Source organism: Ornithorhynchus anatinus, chromosome 10 (genome assembly GCF_004115215.2).
Source record: "Ornithorhynchus anatinus isolate Pmale09 chromosome 10, mOrnAna1.pri.v4, whole genome shotgun sequence".
Classification (NCBI taxonomy): domain Eukaryota; kingdom Metazoa; phylum Chordata; class Mammalia; order Monotremata; family Ornithorhynchidae; genus Ornithorhynchus; species Ornithorhynchus anatinus.
The window spans coordinates 42100698-42120343 of NC_041737.1; the positions used below are offsets into that span (position 1 = coordinate 42100698).

Consider the following 19646-nt stretch of genomic DNA (forward strand, 5'->3'; position numbering starts at 1 on the left):
GCAGGGTACAGTCCAAAGCATATCTGTGCAAGAAGGCGACTTCGCTGACTTTCCCAGGGTGTGAAGGAAAAGTACCATCAAAGAAAGGGAGCCTGGTTATCTCTGCCAGTCCGTCGAGGATGGTGGGATCTATTATCAGCCAGCTTCTTATCCCATGTAATTGAATGCAGACCACAGTTGGCTGGAGCCTCAACAGGCACAACCCAGTGTAGATGGAGAAGTGTTTCTGACGAACCTAGGTCCAAAATTCAGGAGAGTAAATGTAAAATGGGATGGGGATGCATAAAAAGTGAATTCAACAAATCAGCTGGGAAGCAGCATGGCATAGTGGATAGAGCACAAGCTCGGGAGTCAGAAGGTTGTGGGTTCTAACTCCGGCTCTGTCACTCGTCTGTTGTGAGACTCTGGGCACGTCACTTCACTTCTCTGTGCCTCAGTTTCCTCGTCTATAAAATGGGGATTAAGACTGTAAGTCCCATGTGGGACAGGGACTGTGTCCAACCCCATTTGCTTGTATCCATCCCAGGGCTTAGTACAGTGCCTGGCACAGAGTAAGCGCTTAACAAATAGAATAAATGCCATCGAGTTTGAAAACTCACATGGGTTTATGTATTGGTGCACCCCCACAGATTACCCCAGCGCTTAGAACAGTGTTTGGCACAAAGTGAGCGCTTAACAAATACCATCATTGTTATAGTTAGGGTATTTTGAACTGATAAATGTATACTGCTTTATACTGCACAGAACGAGAAGCCAATATGAGGGGTTATAGGGACCCTGCCCTTGAAGAGTTTGCCATGTAATGGGGTAGATAAGCATTACTGGAATCCCCAAATATTCACAGATAGGAGAGCAAGAGCATAGATATAAATTACACAAACAAAAGTCTTTATCTAATCAGGTAGCCATCAGATATATACATGTTTGCTAAGGAGACTGATGGAGTAGGGTGACCAGGAGGGTGGGGAAGATTAGCTTCGGGCTATCACTCGGAGACTTCGAAAGCAAGGAGAGATGACGTACGGTGATTTGAGCGAGAATGAACGTAGTAGGTGCCCGGGCGAGTAAAATAAAAGTAAATGCATGCTCCAGGTTCTTGAGCATCTTAGAATTTACCGACAAGCAGACGGAAATTACTTACAAATAGTGGGAGCAAGAAGAAAAGCAAGGGTATAATGGGTACTGTGAGAAATGGAAAAAAAGACTAAATAAATGAAGAACATAAATCGAAAAGGCTTAAGTGCTAAGGGTTCACGTACTGAGTTGAACTCCTTTAAAGTAGCAGGTCTGTGGGTCTTCAGAGATCCCGCCTCCTTGAGTGTTTCAAGGCAAACGAGCAGGGTAATGAACCTCACCTTGCGTTTCAAAAGTTATTTTTTTAAAAAAACAACGCTGCTAACATTACAAAGAGCTGGCCATTTTAAGTTGTAATGTTAAGATCCCCAAACCAGAAGAATGGTGTGATATGGATACTGTTTAGAAAGACGTTTAGAAATGCATTTCTCTGGACGTCCACCTATCGCTGATCTCCTTCTGTTTGCCCCTCTCCGCTTCCCCATCGTGCCCGCTTCTCCCCTCCGCCCCCAAGCCTCCCTTCATCCATTCAATCGTATTTATTGAGCGGTTCCCTTGTGCAGAGCACTGTACTAAACGTTCCAGGAGTCAGAGGTCACGCCTGTTGAGGAGCGACCGAGTTCAAGTTCTGGGCACCGACCTGAGTGGCAGCCGGGAGCGCGACGGAGAGAGGGTGGAGGAGCTCATACAATAGTATTGATTGAGCGCTTACTATGTGCGGAGCACTGTACTAAGCGCTTGGAATGTACAATTCGGCAACGGATACAGACCATCCCCGCCCATCGACGGGCTCACGGTCTAAGCTCCACCGCGGAATAATAATAATAATAAAGTTGGTATTTGTTAAGCGCTTACTATGTGCAGAGCACTGTTCTAAGCGCTGGGGGAGATACAGGGTGATCAGGTTGTCCCACGTGGGGCTCACAGTCTTAATCCCCATTTTCCAGATGAGGGAACTGAGGCCCAGAGAAGTGAAGCGACTTGCCCACAGTCACACAGCTGACAAGTGGCTGAGGCGGGATTCGAACCCATGACGCTTACTATGTGCAGAGCACTGTTCTAAGCGCTAGGGGAGATACAGGGTCATCAGGTTGTCCCACGTGAGGCTCACAGTCTTAATCCCCATTTTACAGATGAGGTAAATAGTCTCTCCCCCGATTAGACTGTAAACCCGTCAAAGGGTAGGGCTGTCTCTATCTGTTACCGATGTGTACATCCCTAGCGCTTAGTACAGTGCTCTGCACATAGTAAACGCTCAATAAATACTATTAAATGAATGAAAGGTAACTGAGGCACAGAGAAGGGAAGTGACTTGCCCACAGTCACGCAGCAGACGAGTGGCTGAGGCGGGATTCGAACCCATGACGCTTACTATGTGCAGAGCACTGTTCTAAGCGCTGGGGTGGATACAGGGTCATCAGGTTGTCCCACGTGAGGCTCACAGTTAATCCCCATTCTCCAGATGAGGTCACTGAGGCACAGAGAAATGAAGTAACTTGCCCACAATCACACAGCTGACGAATGGCAGAGCCGGGATTCAGCGTGGCTCAGTGGAAAGAGCCTGGGCTTTGGAGTCAGAGGTCATGGGTTCGACTCCCTGCTCTGCCACTTGTCAGCTGTGTGACAGTGGGCAAGTCACTTCACTTCTCTATGCCTCAGTTACCTCAGCTGTAAAATGGGGGAATAAGACTGTGAGCCTCAAGTGGGACAGCCTGATGACTCTGTATCTCCCCCAGCGCTTAGAACAGTGCTCTGCACAGAGTAAGCGCTTAACAAATACCAACATTATTATTATTATTATTATGACCTCCGACTCCCAAGGAATCAAACGAGCTCTTGACAAAGACGGCAATTTTGCGGATTTCATTACCCTATTTCATTACCCTATTTAATGAGATGTACATCACTTGATTCTATTTATTATTACTGTTTTAATGAGATGTTCATCCCTTTGATTCTATTTATAGCCATTGTTTTTGTCTGTCTGTCTCCCCCGATTAGACTGTAAACCCGTCAATGGGCAGGGACTGTCTCTATCTGTTGCCGATTTGTCCATGTGCAGAACACTGTTCTAAGCGCTGGGGTAGATACAGGTTAATCAGGTTCTCCCACGTGAGGCTTACAGACTTCGTCCCCATTTTACAGATGAGGTAACTGAGGCACAGAGAAGTTAAGTGACTTGCCCACAGTCACACAGCTGACAAGTGGCAGAGGTGGGATACAGTGCTCTGCACATAGTAAGCGCTCAATAAATACTATTGAATGAATGAATGGGCAGGGATAATAATAATAATGTTGGTATTTGTTAAGCACTTGCTATGTGCCGAGCACTGTTCTAAGCGCTGGGGTAGATACAGGGTAATCAGGTTGTCCCACGTGAGGCTCCCAGCTAATCCCCATTTTACTGCTGAGGTAACTGAGGCCCAGAGAAGTTAAGTGACTTGCCCATAGTCACACGGCGGACAAGTGGCAGAAGCGGGATTCGAACCCATGACCTCTGACTCCCAAGCCCGGGCTCTTTCCACCGAGCCACGATGGTCCATCTGTGGCCGATTTGTCCATTCCAAGCGCTTAGTCCAGTGCTCTGCTCCTAGTAAGCGCTCAATAAATACTATTGAATGAATGAATGAATGAATGGGGAGGGACTGTCTCTATCTGTTGCCCACTTGTCCATTCCAAGCGCTCAGTCCGGTGCTCTGCACCTAGTAAGCGCTCAATCAATCCTATTGAATGAATGAATGGGCAGGGATGGTCTCTATCCGTTGCCCGTTTGTCCATTCCAAGCGCTCAGTTCAGTGCTGTGCACCTAGGCTCAATCAATCCTATCGAATGAATGAATGGGGAGGGACTGTATCTGTTGCCCACTTGTCCATTCCAAGCGCTCAGTCCAGTGCTGTGCACCTAGTGAGCGCTCAATCAATCCTATCGAATGAATGAATGGGCAGGGACGGTCTCTATCCGTGGCCCATTTGTCCATTCCAAGCGCTCAGTCCAGTGCTGTGCACCTAGTGAGCGCTCAATCAATCCTATCGAATGAATGAATGGGGAGGGACTGTCTCTATCCGTTGCCCACTTGTCCATTCCAAGCGCTCAGTCCAGTGCTGTGCACCTAGTGAGCGCTCAATCAATCCTATCGAATGAATGAATGGGGAGGGACTGTATCTGTTGCCCACTTGTCCATTCCAAGCGCTCAGTCCAGTGCTGTGCACCTAGTGAGCGCTCAATCAATCCTATCGAATGAATGAATGGGCAGGGCCGGTCTCTATCCGTGGCCCATTTGTCCATTCCAGGCGCTCAGTCCAGTGCCGTGCACCTAGTGAGCGCTCAATAAACGCTATTGAAGGAATGGATGCAGCCTTCCGGGGCGGCCGCGGGCCGGGTCCGGCCGGCGGAGGCCGCGGCGCCCCCCGCGGAGGGGGGAGGGGAGGGGGGCTGGGCTCAGCCAATGGGAGCTGGGCGGGACGGGCTATGCTAATGAGGAGCGGCGTCCGGGCCAATGGGAGGCGGGCGCGGGGGGCGGGGGGAGGAGAGAGAGGAGGAGATGGGAGCGCGGGGCAGCGCGCCCAACTTTCCCACCTGGGGCAGCGCCGGCCGCGCAGCGCTCTGCGTGCGCCCTGCCCAGCCCAGCCCTGCCCTCTGCCCTGCCCTCTGCCCTGCCCTCTGCCCTGCCCTCTGCTCTGCCCTCTGCCCTGCCCTCTGCCCGGCCCTCTGCCCGGCCCTCTGCCCGGCCCTCTGCCCGGCCCTCTGCCCCGGGAGCGAGGAGGTGCCCCGCTTGTCCCCGACCCCGGGCCGGCGTCTTGGCGCGCCCCGGGCACCGGGGGCCCCATGCGGGCGCCATGGAAGGAGCGGGCCTGGCTCTGCGCTGGGCGCTTTGGGCGATGCTTCTCACCCCCTTCCCCGGCGGCGTCCACGGCAACTGGATGTGAGTAGCGCGGGCCGGGTCGGACCGGGCGGGAGCCATTCGATAGTACTGATTGAGCGCCGACTCGGGGCGGAGCACTGGACCCGGCGCTCGGCATGGACAGTGATGATACTGTTGGTATTTGGCAAGCGCTTACTCTGTGCCCAGCACTGTGCTAAGCGCTGGGGGAGATGCAGGGTCATCAGGATGTCCCACGTGGGGCTCAGTCTTCACCCCCGTTTTGCAGATGAGGGAACTGAGGCCCAGAGAAGTGAAGTGACTTGCCTACAGTCACCCGGCCGACGAGTGGCGGAGTCGGGATTCGAACCCGTGATCTCTGACTCCCAAGCCCCGCTCTTTCCACTGAGCCACGCTCCGTCATCATCATTGTTACCGATTTGCCCATTCCGAGCGCTTAGTACGGTGCTCTGCACAGAGCAAGCGCTCAATAAATACTATTGAATGAATGGATGAATTGGGCAACAGAGAGAGACGGTCCCTGCCCGTCGACGGGCTCGCAGTCTAATCGGGGGAGACAAAAACAATAGCAATAAATACATCAAGGGGATGTACTTCTCGTTAACAAAATAAATAGGGTAATAAAAATATACACAAATGAGCGGACGAGCACAGTGCCGAGGGGAGGGGGTGACTGAGGAGGGGTAATAATTAATAATAGTAATAATGATGTAGATATTTGTTAAGCCCTTACTATGTGCCGAGCGCTGGGGTAGAGACAGGGTTATGAGGTGAGGCTCCCAATCTTCATCCCCCTTTTACAGGTGAGGGCACCGAGAATAATCATGATGGCATTCGTTAAGCGCTTACTATGTGCAAAGCACTGTTCTAAGCGCCGGGGGGATCCAGGGTGATCAGGTTGTCCCAGTGGGGCTCCCAGTCTTAATCCCCGTTTTCCAGATGAGGTCACTGAGGCACCGAGAAGTGAAGTGACTTGCCCAAAGTCACACAGCCGACAGGTGGCGGAGCCGGGATTAGAACCCACGACCTCTGGCTCCTAAACCCGGGCTCTTTCCACTGAGCCACGGGTAGTAATGATGTCGGTATTTGTTAAGCCCTCACCGTGCGCCGAGCACTGTTCTAAACGCTGGGATAGAGACAGGGTCATGAGGTGAGGCTCCCAGGCTTCATCCCCGTTTTACAGATGAGGCCACTGAGGCACCGACAATAATCAGGATGGCATTTGGTAAGCGTTGGCTATGTGCAAAGCACCGCTCCAAGCGCCGTGGGGGGAATACAAGGTGATCAGGTTGTCCCACGTGGGGCTCGCACTTTTAATCCCCATTTGACAGATGAGGTCACTGAGGCACCGAGAATAATCATGACGGCACTTGTTAAGCGCTTACTATGTGCCGAGCACTGTACTAAGCGGCGGGGGGGGGAGGGGGGGGGCGGGATACAAGGTGATCAGGTTGTCCCCCATGGGGCTCACAGTTTCAATCCCACATTTGAGGGAACTGAGGCACAGAGAAGCTAAGTGACTTGCCCAAAGTCACACAGCTGACAGGTGGCGGGGTCGGGATTAGAACCCATGACCCCTGACTCCTAAACCCGGGTCCTTTCCTCTGAGCCGCGCTGCTCCCCGCACACGTGCCCGCAACGGGGGATTCATTCATTCGGTCGTATTTATTGAGCGCTTACTGTGGGCAGAGCACTGTACTAAGCGCTAGGAATGTACAACTGGGCCACGACGGGCTCACGGGATGGAGGAGAAGTGGGGCAGGGGCAGAGCGGAGCGGGGAGGCAGAAGAGGATGAGGCAGAGCTGGAGGGAGCGTGGTTAGACCAGCCCCATGTGGGACGGTTTTGTATTAACCCAACGCCTGACGCAGTGGAGAGCGCACGGGCCTGGGAGTCAGAAGGTCATGGGTTCTAATCCCGACGCTGCTACTTGTCTGCCCTTACATTCAATAGTATTTATTGAGCGCTTACTATGTGCAGAGCACTGGACTAAGCGCTTGGAATGGACAAATCGGCAACGGATAGAGACAGCCTCTGCCCTCGGTCTAAGCGGGAGAGACCGATTTGTCCATTCCAAGGGCTTAGTCCAGTGCTCTGCCCATAGTAGGCACTCAATAAATACTATTGAATGAATGCTCTGCGACCCTGGGTAAGTCACTTCACCTCTCTGAGCTTCAGTTACCTCATCGGCAAAATGAGACTTGAGACTGTGAACGGCAGAACGGCGCCCGGCACCTGGTAAGCGCTTAACAAGTACCGTTATTATTAGTATTAATTATGTGGGTCAAGGACTGTGCCCAACCCGATTTGCTTGTCTGCACCCTGGTATTTAGTACCGCGCCTGGCGCATACTAAGCGCTTAACAAATGCCGTTATTATTATTCCAGCGCTGGGCACGCAGTAAGAGCTTAACAATTGCCATTGTTGCCATTATTATTATTATTATTATTCCAGCGCTGGGCACGCAGTAAGAGCTTAACAATTGCCCTTATTGCCATTATTATTATTATTATTATTCCAGCGCTGGGCACGCAGTAAGAGCTTAACAATTGCCCTTATTGCCATTATTATTATTATTATTATTCCAGCGCTGGGCACGCAGTAAGCTCTTAACAATTGCCATTATTACCATTATTATTATTATTATTATTATTCCAGCGCTGGGCACGCAGTAAGCGCTTAACAATTGCCATTATTACCGTTATTGTTATTATTACAGCGCTTGGCACGCAGTAAGCGCCTAACGCAGCGTGTCTAGCGGCAAGACCCCGGCTTGGGGAGTCAGAGGACCTGGGTTCTAATCCCAGCTCCGCCATTTGTGGCCTTGGGCAAGTCACTTCACCTCTCTGGGCCTCAGTTCCCTCAGCTGTCAAATGGGGGTGAAGCCTGGGAGCCCCCCGTGGGGCAACCTGATTACCTCGTATCCACCCCAGCGCCTAGAACGATGCTCGGCACCCAATAAGCGCTTAACAAATATCACGATCATTATTATAAACGAATTATTGGAGTGTACTTTGCCCAGCGCCTAGCACAATGCTCGGCACGTAATAAGCGCCGAACAAATATCACCATGCTTATTATCATGAACGAATTGTGGCAGTGCACTTGGCCCAGCGCTCTGCACTAAGCGTGGCTTAGTGGAAAGAGCCCGGGTTTAGGAATCAGCAGTCGTGGGTTCTAATCCCCACTCAGCCACTCGTCAGCTGTGTGACTTCGGGGAAGCCACTTAACCTCTCTGGGCCTCAGTGACCTCATGAGTCAAATGGGGATGAAGACTGTGAGCCCCAGGTGGGACACCCTGCTTACCTTGTATCTACCCCAGCGTTTAGAACAGTGCTTGGCCCATTGTAAGCGCTTAAGAGATCCCGACATTATGAATATTATTCTCTGGGCCTCAGTGACCTCACTGAGAAGCAGCGTGGCCCAGTGGAAAGAGCGTGGGCTTGGGAGTCAGAGGTCATGGGTTCTAATTCCGGCTCCGCCACTCGTCAGCTGTGTGACCCTGGGCCAGTGGCTTCATTTCTCTGGGCCTCAGTTCCCTCATCGGTCAAATGGGGCCAGGGGCGGGGAGCTCCCCACTGGGGGTCACCTGATGACCTTGTATCCACCCCTGCGCTGAGAACGGTGCTTGGCACATAGTACGCAGCGTGGCTCAGTGGAAAGAGCCCGGGCTTGGGAGTCAGAGGTGCTGGGTTCAAATCCCAGCTCTGCCACTTGTCAGCTGTGTGACTGTGGGCCATTCACTTCTCTGGGCCTCAGTTACCTCATCTGTGAAATGGGGATTAAGACAGCGAGCCTCACGTGGGACAACCTGATCACCCCAGCGTTTAGAACAGTGCTCTGCACACAGTAAGCGCTTAACAAATGCCAACATTATTATTAAGCGCTCAATACCAACCTTATGATCGTGACGATGCTGATTGTTTGTAAAGGCGATGGAACGGATGAACGAACCCAACTCCTGGAAAGAGCCCGGGCTTTGGAGTCCGAGGTCACGGGTTCGAATCCCGACTCTGCCGCTTGTCGGCTGTGTGACCGTGGGCAAGTCACTTCACTTCTCTGGGCCTCAGTGACCTCATCTGTCAGATGGGGATTAAGACCGTGAGCCCCGCGTGGGACCACCTGATTCCCCGGTGTCCACCCCAGCGCTCAGAACGGTGCTCGGCACGTAGTAAGCGCTTCACAACTACCGACGTTATTATGATGGGGCTGGTGTGGAGGGAGGGAGGGAGGGAGGGGAGGCGGAGACGGGCCAGGGCCCTGGGGGACAGGGCCGGACCCGGGGACAGGACAGGACAGGACAGGACGGGATCGACCTAGGGCACAGGACCGGACTCGGGGGACGGGACGGGACGGGACGGGAGGGAGGGGAGGCGGAACCGGGCCCGGGGGGCGAGGAGGGCTGGAGGGGTCCTGACGGGGGCCCGGCCGGGGGCTGCCCCCCCCCCCGCAGGTGGCTGGGGGTCCCCTCCTTCGGGCCCCCGGAGAAGCTGGGCTGTGCCCACGCGGCGCTGAGCGGGCGGCAGCGGGACCTGTGCAAGAAGAAGCCGGCCCTGCTGGGCAGCGTGCGGGACGGGGCCCGCCTGGCCGTCCGCGAGTGCCGCCGGCAGTTCCGCCACGAGAGATGGGACTGCCCCGTCGGAGCGCCCCCCGCCCCGCACGACCCCCGCCCACCCTTCGGACACCAGCTCGGCAGCGGTGAGCCACCCGCCCGGGGGAAGGGAAGGGACCCGCTCGGGGGACGGGACAGACCTGGGGGCCGGGACCGGGCAGACCCCGGAGACGGGACAGGACCCTGGGGGCCAGGGCCGGGCCGACCTGGGGGGCCAGGGCCGGACCGACCTGGGGGGCCAGGGCCGGACCGACCTGGGGGGCCAGGGCCGGACCGACCTGGGGGGCCAGGGCCGGACCGACCTGGGGGCCAGGCCCGGACCCGGGGACAAGACAGGACCTGGGGGACAGGACCGGACTCGGGGGACAGGACCGACCTGGGAGACGGAACCGCACTCGGGGGACGGGACAGACCTGGGGGACAGGACCGGGCAGACCCCGGAGACGGGACAGGACCCTGGGGCCAGGGCCGGACCCGGGGACGGGACAGGACCGACCTGGGGGACGGGACCGGACTCGGGGAACAGGACCGGACTCCGGAGACGGGGCAGGACCCTGGGGGACAAGACAGGACTCGGGGGACAGGACAGGACCGGACTCCGGAGACGGGACAGGACCCTGGGGGACAAGACCGGACCCGGGGACGGGACCGTCCGGAGGACAGGACCGGACTCGGAGGACAGGACCGACCTGGGGGACGGGACCTGACCTTGGGGGTCGGGACAGAACCGACCCCGGTGGACGGGAGCGGACCCGGGGACAGGAGCGCCCGGGGGACAGGACGGGACCGGGGACAGGACAGGACCGGGCCCCAGGGGCGGAGACCGGAGGGGCTGTGGGATTTTGCTCCAACACGGGGCTGTGTACCTGGTCGTGTGTGTGTGGGGGGGGGGTGTGTACTTGTGATCCACCAGGTGTGTGTGTGCCCGGTCCATGGGGGGGGGGGGTGTAGTGGTGGTCCAGGGTGTGTGTAGTTGTGCCCCACCAGCCACACCCACGGGTGTGGGTGGACGCAGTTATGCGCTCATGTGTGTGGAGGTGATCCACCGGGGGCGGGGGTGCGTGTGTGCCCGGTCAGTTGAGTGTGTGTAGTTGTGTTTCATGAGGTGTGGGTGTGCATGGTCAGGTGGTTGCGTGTGTGTGTAGTTGTGATTCACCAGGTGTATATGTGTACGAGGTCAGTTGGGGGGCGGGGTGAGTTGTGCTTCTGTAGATATGTACAAATCTACAATTCTATGTATATTATTGCCCGTTTACTCGTTTTGATGTCTGCCTCCCCTCTACTAGACTGTGAGCCCCGTGTGGGCAGGGACTGTTACTCTTTATTGCTGAACTGTGATTTCCAAGCACTTAGTCCAGTGCTCTGCAACCCTTAAGCCCTCAATAAATATGATTGAATGACTGAATCATGCCCCACCAGGTGTGTGTGTGTGTGTGTGTGTGTTAGCTGTGTGCTCTCAGGTGTGTGTGTGTGTGTGCAGAGGGGCGGGGACAGGGCGTGGGCCGCAGGTTCCCAGGGTCCAGGCTGGGCCACCCGGCTTTGTCCCGGGGGGGTCAGACAAGAGAGCCATTTGTTTCTGCTTTTGAGAAAAGCGAAAAGGTAAGTGTGGGTGCCAGCTTACTGTCTCGGGGGTGCAGGGGCGGGAGGGCAGCTGGGCTAGCCCCGCGGGTCACCCCCTGGTCCACCTGGACCAGCGCTGTGGATCGCACCGGTCACTCCCAACTTTACGTTTTCCCAGTAAACCCCCAAAACGGGTTGTTTTCCGTTTGGATTTGCTCTACCTTGCTGTGGATCTGCCATTTCCCGCGACCGTTTTGATGATCCTAAACCAGGAGCCGGGCCACCATAAATAGCTGCTTCATATAGCGCCCGAGCACATAGTTGCCCTGCTTGCCAAAGGAAGTGCTACTCTTTAACGAGAGACTAGAGTGTCATTTTCTTCATCATTTCATGCACCGTGTTTTCATTCGTCCCAGTTTTCTTTAGGATACGCTTGTGAAGACACATTTAAAATTTAGCGAGTGAACGGGTCTGCTCTCTGGTGATGTCCAACGTTGCCGGTATTCTATACCCACAGATTTGAACCTAGCCATTGCTTTAATACTAAATTAGGATGGCAGATTCAGTGAGATGAAAAGATTTAAAACCCAACGATATCCATCAGACAATAGCTACAGTCGACACCGTCCGCAAAATGTCATTTCCGCTTGATAAATATTCAGGGAGCCATAATTCTGCTTGTTCAATCTTTCAGTTGGGCTGAGGTAGTCTGATATGAAACCATTCGCGAGGCCTCTGGAAAGGACTTCTGCGAAGAGAGGATGAGTGGAGCGTTTCAGAGTACAGTGTTAGAGCGCAGCACCCAAATCTCTTCCAGGCACCAAGGAAACAGCATTTATTTATGCAGTGACTGCAGCAGGTCTGGTCCATTCAGTGACCAGGTCCTGCAGCGCCGGAAACATGACGGAGTGCTCCTGTGACACCAGCTTACAGAACGGAGGCTCCGCCAGCGAAGGCTGGCACTGGGGCGGCTGCTCGGATGACATCCAGTATGGGATGTGGTTCAGCAGGAAGTTTCTGGATGGCCCAACCAAGAACCTGACGGGAAAGGACGGGAAAGGACTGCAGGCCATGAACCTACACAATAACGAAGCCGGGAGGCAGGTATGTACTGGAGCCCGGGATGAAAACGCACTACCTGTCAAGAAACCACCCCCAAATCCGACCTGGTGAGGAATCAGATGATTCGCCAGGATTGAGGTGAAGAGAAAACTAAAGTGTTTGGGGAATCGTGCAGGGAGGGCCAACTGAAGGTTTTAATTCCCATTCTGAATTTCTGTGACTCTGTGGTTTAATCCCACCCTTTGTGTTTTATGGGCATGCCCCTTTGGACTTTGTGTTTTCCAGTAGTTTTCTTTTTCTTTCTTTGACTCCTAAGTGAGGATTAACACCAGGCGCTCTTCAGCTCGGTGGGATTTTTCAAGTGAACGGCTTGCCCTCTTCAGCTCACAGTGGCTCTCCTGAAGTTACTAAAATCAAAAATGACCGGGAAAATGAGTTCTAAAATGGATATTTGCTCTCTAATTTGTCACAGTCCTTTAAGGCCATCAAATCAATACATGTTAATGTCATTCTAGATCACTGTATTAATTATCCAGCAAGCGGCGGAGTGCCCTTAGTAGCCATTACAATCTGCCAGTAAATATGGCATAAATTAAAACAAGTTTAAAAACAAACCCCCTAGGGTATTTTTTTTTAAATGTGGCACATGTAGAACAGCTGCTTTTCAAGTAAATAAATTAAAGCGATAGCTATAGGCTCTTGCCAAAATTTTCGTTCAGTTAAAGCTGTTTTGAGTTAAAATAAAAACTTCACATTAGCATGTATAATTTTAGCAGGACGAACAGGATAGAAAAATTCATTATGAACTAATTTAAGGAATCCTTTCATTGTTTTGTTTCTTTTTCTCATTAAAGCAACAATTTGCCTGCTTTGAAAAACAGGATTTATGAGAATTTCGTTGTTTAGATCTGTCCAATAAAGCTTGGACATACAGATAGACTCAGATAGACATACAGGCAGGCATGTTGGTCTTTTTCAGTTCCAATATAATCCAATTTAAAGAAGCTGGTTCAAACAAAGACATCCATGAAATTAAAATGTGATTTAACAATCATTAGAATGAAGTCCTTCAAAGTTCAGTAATTAAAAATTGGAAGATATCCTTTCAAAGGGGAGTAACATAAAAGAAGAAAGTTAGAAATAGTGCCAAATTACTTTATAATGTGATCTTTCAACGAACAAATACTTCTGGAAGTGGTTTTATTCCTTTTCAACTGATTATAATAGAAATGTGAAATCTCCTAGCCAAAATGAATCCAGTTAAGTAAATAAGAAGGAGCATATTTAAGGGCATTTTCTGCTTTCTGACTGCAAAGTTTAGTCTTGAAAGTCTTGTAGAATCCTGAAGAATGTTCACTCTAAGAAGAATTTGTTTCCAAAGGGTATTTTTTTGGAAAGTAGTGAGCATAGTTTTGATTTCTTTTTTTTTTCTAAACAGGCTTTATAAAAACAAAAAAGCCATGTAAAAATATAAGCCTCTGTATATGTTCACTTTCATCTTTCTTCGTTGTCTACATGTTGCTTTGGTTAGGAAAATGCCATTTTCATCTCTTTTTTCCTCACAGAACCAAGCACCGAAAATATTTCCCAGATTACAAAAATTACTGTTCATTCCTTCAAATGCATTTATTGAGTGCTTACTGTGTGCAAAGCACTGTAGTAAGTGCTTGGAATGTACAATTCGGCAACAGATAGAGACAATCCCTGCACCTTATACATTATAAGGCTCATTATACACCAAGCAAAAGTAATTCTGATGCATGCAGCACCTCCAAACACAAAATTCAGTGTTGAGTGAACGGTATATTTTCACACTTGGTATTCTTATGTTAACTTCCTTTTCATCAGTCGGTCATATTTATTGAGTGCTTACTATGTGCAACACGTGGTACTGAGTGCTTGGGAGCATACAATTTAGGAGAATTTTCATCCCTCAAAACCTAAACTCACCAAAACCATTTACCTGGGCAATTTGGAGGGTTGGATACCGAGGTTTGGTCGGCGTTTTCTCACACGATATGGCCCGCGGACCAGAATTCACAATAAGATTTTACACTTTTCTTGTGGTCGGTAGCCTAGGACAAGGTTCCAAGGCATTTTCTAAAGTGGAAAAGCAATCAGCTCGATTTTCATTATTTACCATTAGGATTTTCATCCAGCCGACGTACTCTTCGGAGTCAAGCCCGATGTCTGCATTCAATTGACTTGATTTGCCTTGTCTCAAAATCCCCAAACTGAAAATGTAGGAAAGGGTTCAGAAGAATGTGGGCACTGGCGCTCAGCTTTCTGAGTGTAGGACAGATGATTTTCTAACCGCTGGCCCGAAATAGTCTGGATCCCAGTTGGTTTCCGACCCCATTCCTAAAGCAGTGCCTCCAAGAATAATGTTGCAGGATGGTGATTGGGTAGTAGTATGATGCGATGTCTTCCAGGGGCAGAACTTCTGGGAATAATGTGACTTGGAATATTTATGGGTATTGCTTTTGGTGTGCACTGGATATTTCCATTCTTCCCCTATCCACCTCATCAGCTTTCAAATTTCTCTACCCCATAATTTCTTTTATGATGAGTAACTCAAAAAAGCAGGGAAGGCTAGACACCAGATTTTCATTGACTGATCTGGAGGATATTTATGATCAATAGTTGAAATGCACTCAAGGACTCTGACCGCCTTGAGCCTTCCAACAGACTTTTTGATAGACTGGCTTTTGGATGACTTCAATCAGTGGGATTTATTGAGTGTTTATCGGGTGCAGAACACTCTACTAAACACTTGGGAGAGTCCAGTAGAATAAGAAGGAGGTATTTGGCCACTCTCCTCTGTCATGGCTCTTATGGAGACCACATGGATCACATAACCACCTTTCTGTTGATGGTATGCAATGAGGTCATGACCTCCGTCCAGTCCCAAGTAGAGCTCTTATGTTCACAAAGCCACTGTCCCCCCGGAGGAGCTGGCTCCCAAACCCTGTTGCCGATGGACGCCCAGATTAAGAGTTCGGTTTTGAGGCATTTATGCACTGTGTGGGCAAAATACATTAGACATTGCCAGTGATTCCAAGGCAAACTCCCTAAGCAATGTGTTAGAGCTAAGAAACACTTTTCCCCACAAATGGGCACATCTGTTTGCAATAGTTGGCAAAACATTCCTCTGTTAATATCATTATAAACCTTAACTAAACCAAAATAGAAAAAGGAATCCACTCATAACCATGTAAAACTCATTCTCCTGTTGTCACTAGCAAAAAGACACTGAAACCCATCATTACCATTTTTTTTTTTTAAATCTTGTTCTTAGGCACCCAGAAAACAGTGGGCATTGTCCAAAACATCTCAAAGGACCACCTCAGTCTCTGTCGGGATTTTCTCTCTCCTTTTTCTTATCTTCTTCATTTGTTATCTCAGCAAAGCCTCAACAACGATGGTTGAGATACTTTGAAATCTGCTTCTTGGCAACTTCTGTAAAACTTTGAGTCACAGTATGAGATTTGAATTCTGGGTCAAACAGTGCCACCTTTCTATCATCGGTCAATCAATTGTATTTCTTGAGCACTTACTGTGCGCAGAGCACTTTGAGAGAGTACAATGTAATGGAGTTGGTAGACAGGTTCCCTGACCACTGTAAATTATCTAGCTTACCATCCAGAGGGGGAGACCGACACTGAATATAAATCATGGGTACGCACATAAGTGCTGTGGAAATGTAGGTGGGGTGAAAAAAGAGTGCAAATCTAAAAGTCCAAGGGTGATGCAGAAGGGAGAAGAGGAAATGAGGGCTTAGTCGGGAAAGGCCTCTTGGAGGAGATGTGCTTTTTAATAAGGCTTTGAAGGTGGGGAGAGTGATTGTCTGTCTGTCAGATATGAAGGGTAGGAGGTTCCAGGCTGGAGGCAGGACATTGGCGAGGTGTCAGCAGTGAGATAGATAAGATCAAGGCAGTGGCTTTAGAGGAACGAAGTGTGAGGGTTGGGTTGTAGTAGGAAATCCAGTTGTCCTGGGATTGCAAAACTGCACAATTAGCTGGTTGAACTACAAGCTTCTTGAGAGGAGAGATCTCATCTATTACTTCTAGAATGATTGTTCCCCACCACCGGTGCTTTCTCAGTGCTGATGCTGAAGTGGTTCCTAATGCAATGATGGGATGCCAGATGTGCAGATTCACCTCTAGAGAGTTCACTGCTCCATCATCCTACCGAAATGGAGAGGAAATGGTTACTCTTCGGGGAGGTTTGCAGGAGTTGGCTGGCTGGCCTGGAACAGAGAGTACCAGAGAGGAAGGGGAGAGAAACCAGGATTGTGTATGTCATCTCGATATCATTTCATTAGAGCCAGTTTCACCGCCAATACTTCATGGCTCTTGCTGCCCGACTGGATGGTGGGTGAGGATGACAAACACCACCCCCTACTCTTGCTCTGAATCAAGCAACCTAACTGCACGCAGCTAGAGTGTTGGAAAGGGGAACAGAATCAGGCAAAGCAGGAAAAAAAGCTACTGAGGGTTGGGAAGGTCCTATGTGGCCCTGAAACTCTGGGAAAGCCTTGGAAGAAACTAATTCCTGTGTCAAAAGCATGAAAACCAATTTGTGCAAGAATAGTGTTGGAGGCAGGGGAAGGGAGGATAGAGTGCTGGATCTGAGTTTGCTTTTTTTTTCCTTATGATATTTATGGAGAGTTTACGATGTACCAGGCACTGTTCAGGAGTAGATCAAAGTTAGGTTGGACACAATCCCTGTCCCCCCGGGCCTCACAGTCTAAGTAGGAGGGGGAGCAGGTATTTAATCCCCATTTTCAGCTCAAGAAACTGAGGCACAGAGAAGTTAAGTGACTTGCCCAAGGTCGCATAGCAAGCACTTGGCAAAGCTGGGATTAGAACTCAGGTCCTCTGACTCCCAGACCTGTGCTCTTTCCAGTAGGCTACACTGCTTCTCTGTCCCTAGTGCTGCTAGTGACTCACAGGGCAAAAAGATAATCTTTTAACCTCAGTTTCCCTATCCAGCTACTGTAGCTGAGAATGCTTGCCTACACCCAATCCTAAAGCATAACTGCTGCCTTCTTAATTTTATTTCTGGAGCACTTAGTGTATATGGAGCACTGCTCTAAATGCTTGAAAGACCACAAAAGAGATAATGTGCATGATCCTTGCCCTCAACAGTTTAGTGGGGAAGACACTAAAATAATGTTTCGATAGAGGGAAGAAGGAAAAGAGGATACAAACACACACATGCATCTGTGAGTTAGTGCTCGTATCCACCCCATAGCTTAGCGTCGTGCCTGGCCCATGGTGAGCACTAAACAAATACTACAATTACTGTTATTACTGTTATTATGGGTCTGTAAGATGTGTACAGAATATCCATATGTGGAAGTATGGAAATGTAGTTTGGCTATAACCTGAGAGATTATAAGCTCTTTGACAGCACAAATCATGTCCACTCATTTATTCAATTCATTTAATCGTATTTATTGAGCACTTACTGTGTGGTTACTACAGTGTTCTCCACAGAGTAAGCAGTAAGTAAATACCAGTGATTTAAGAAATGTGATTTCAGAAGAACTGTGAGGATGGGGAGAACTGAGGTCTGGTAGATTCAAAGTGAGTGGGAGTTCCCGCAAGTGGGAAGAATGTGAGGATGAAGTTGATGGTGGGAGAAATAATAACAAGGCAGAGTGAGTAGGTTGGCTTTAGATGAACAAAAAATACGGGCTGGAGTGTAGTGGGAGAAGAATGTGAGTAAGTAATGGGGAGCGAGTTGATCGAAGGTCCTAAAAGCCAGTGGTAAGAAGTTTTGCCTTAATGCAGAAAGGTAAACTTCTGAAGGTTTTTTGAGGACTGGGGGATACTTGGGCAGAGAAGGGCAAAGGGTAGCTTTATGCAGCAGTAGGATCTGTGAGGGGCTTGTCTCGAAATTGGTGAAAGGGTGGGGGGAGGACTGCAGGGTCACTAGCCATGAGAAACAGCTCAAGACCAGTAGCGGAAAGGGGGATCTTTGGTAGAAGACAGCAGGAATCATAAGCTGAGATGGTAAAGGGGCTCTTCACATCCCTATGTACTCTCCTGGGCAGCAGAGACATTGCCTTACACACCCTTTTAACAAAAGCAATTCTGTGTTTGAGAGTCCATTGCATAGCCTGATGCTGTGGTGGTATTTTTTTTTGCCATTTTTGAATAGCATAAAATAACCTAAGGCAGCAAATACAGTCTTATGTTCAGCAACCAGAAGCCAGTGCAGATATAAAACTTGTTGTGGTCAGGGAATGTCACTGTTTATTGTTGTACCGTACTTTCCCAAGCGCTTAGTACTCTGCACACAGTGAGTGCTCAATAAATACGATTGAAGGAATGAATGACTATTAAATCCTTGTAGATTCATTAATAGCAAGGCGAGTTTCCTCTGAAGTTCTCTAAATCCCACTCAGGGAACAGACCCTCTAGTGGGACCCGTTTTTTGATTTTTGCCAAGAAGCTGCAAGTGAATCTGTTTTCAGGGACATGCCAGTGGATCTTTTCTCTTTAGAGTTCCCTAAGACTCATTCTCCTTTTTAAAGAGATGTGAAGCTCTACTTTGGAGATGGATCAGAGCAGAGATCTTGAAATGGTAAGCTCGCTTTGGGTAGGGAATGTGTCCGCTTACTGTTATATAGCTTACTCTTCCCAAGCACTTAGTACAGTGCTCTACACACAGTAAGTGCTCAATAAATACGATTTAATGAGTGTATGGCTTACCCGGGATCTGACAGAGTCCCGGGAGAGTTCTCTGTATCTGACTCGGCTCCCTGCTTTGGTTTCAGGCCGTGGCCAAGCTGATGTCGGTGGACTGCCGCTGCCACGGGGTCTCCGGCTCCTGTGCCGTGAAAACGTGCTGGAGAACCATGTCTCCCTTTGAGAAGATCGGCCATTTCCTCAAGGACAAGTATGAGAACAGCATCCAGATCTCGGAAAAGGTGAAGAAGAAGATGCGCAGAAAGGAAAAGGACCAGCAAAAAGTACCGATCCCCAAGGATGAGCTCCTCTACATGAACAAATCCCCCAACTACTGCGTGGAGGACCGCAGGTTGGGAATCCCGGGGACTCGAGGCAGAGAGTGCAACCGCACTTCGGAGGGAGCGGACGGGTGCAATCTCCTCTGCTGTGGACGGGGCTACAACACTCACGTGGTCAGGCACGTGGAGAGGTGTGAATGCAAGTTTGTCTGGTGCTGTTACGTCCGCTGTAGGAGGTGTGAGAGCATGACGGACGTCCACACGTGCAAGTGACAAAAGACTCCCTCAGGACCTTAGAAATTCTATTACTGGTCAGACCAGTGGTACTCCCAGTTCGGTGCCCCTGACGGTGCCAGCTGGATCCTTGGAGGAACGGTGTGATGGCTGCCCCACTGGGCATATGCGTTAGACCGCAGAAGCAGCGCGGCGTGGTGGATAGAGTACGAGCCTGGGAGTCAGAAGGTCATGGGTTCTGATCTC

At 50.3% G+C, this 19646-nt stretch overlaps 1 protein-coding gene across 1 annotated transcript; it reads left to right on the plus strand.

Moving 5' to 3' along the window:
* Nucleotides 1–4841: 4841 nt before the first annotated feature.
* Nucleotides 4842–19646, plus strand: WNT16 (Wnt family member 16). The gene is made up of 4 exons (XM_029073809.2): nt 4842–4996; nt 9407–9651; nt 11943–12229; nt 18975–19646. The coding sequence occupies exons 1-4, from the start codon at nt 4911–4913 to the stop codon at nt 19437–19439; spliced, it is 1083 nt and encodes a 360-aa protein (XP_028929642.1). The 5' UTR covers nt 4842–4910; the 3' UTR covers nt 19440–19646.

What these genes read in the sequence shown, in the direction of transcription:
- WNT16 (XM_029073809.2), top strand. Translation starts at nt 4,911, where the DNA reads ATGGAAGGAGCGGGCCTGGCTCTGCGCTGGGCGCTTTGGGCGATGCTT. An exon ending in GGCGTCCACGGCAACTGGAT is followed by an intron (nt 4,997 to 9,406) that starts GTGAGTAGCGCG and finishes CCCCCCCCGCAG; the next exon opens with GTGGCTGGGGGTCCCCTCCT. An exon ending in ATAACGAAGCCGGGAGGCAG is followed by an intron (nt 12,230 to 18,974) that starts GTATGTACTGGA and finishes CTTTGGTTTCAG; the next exon opens with GCCGTGGCCAAGCTGATGTC.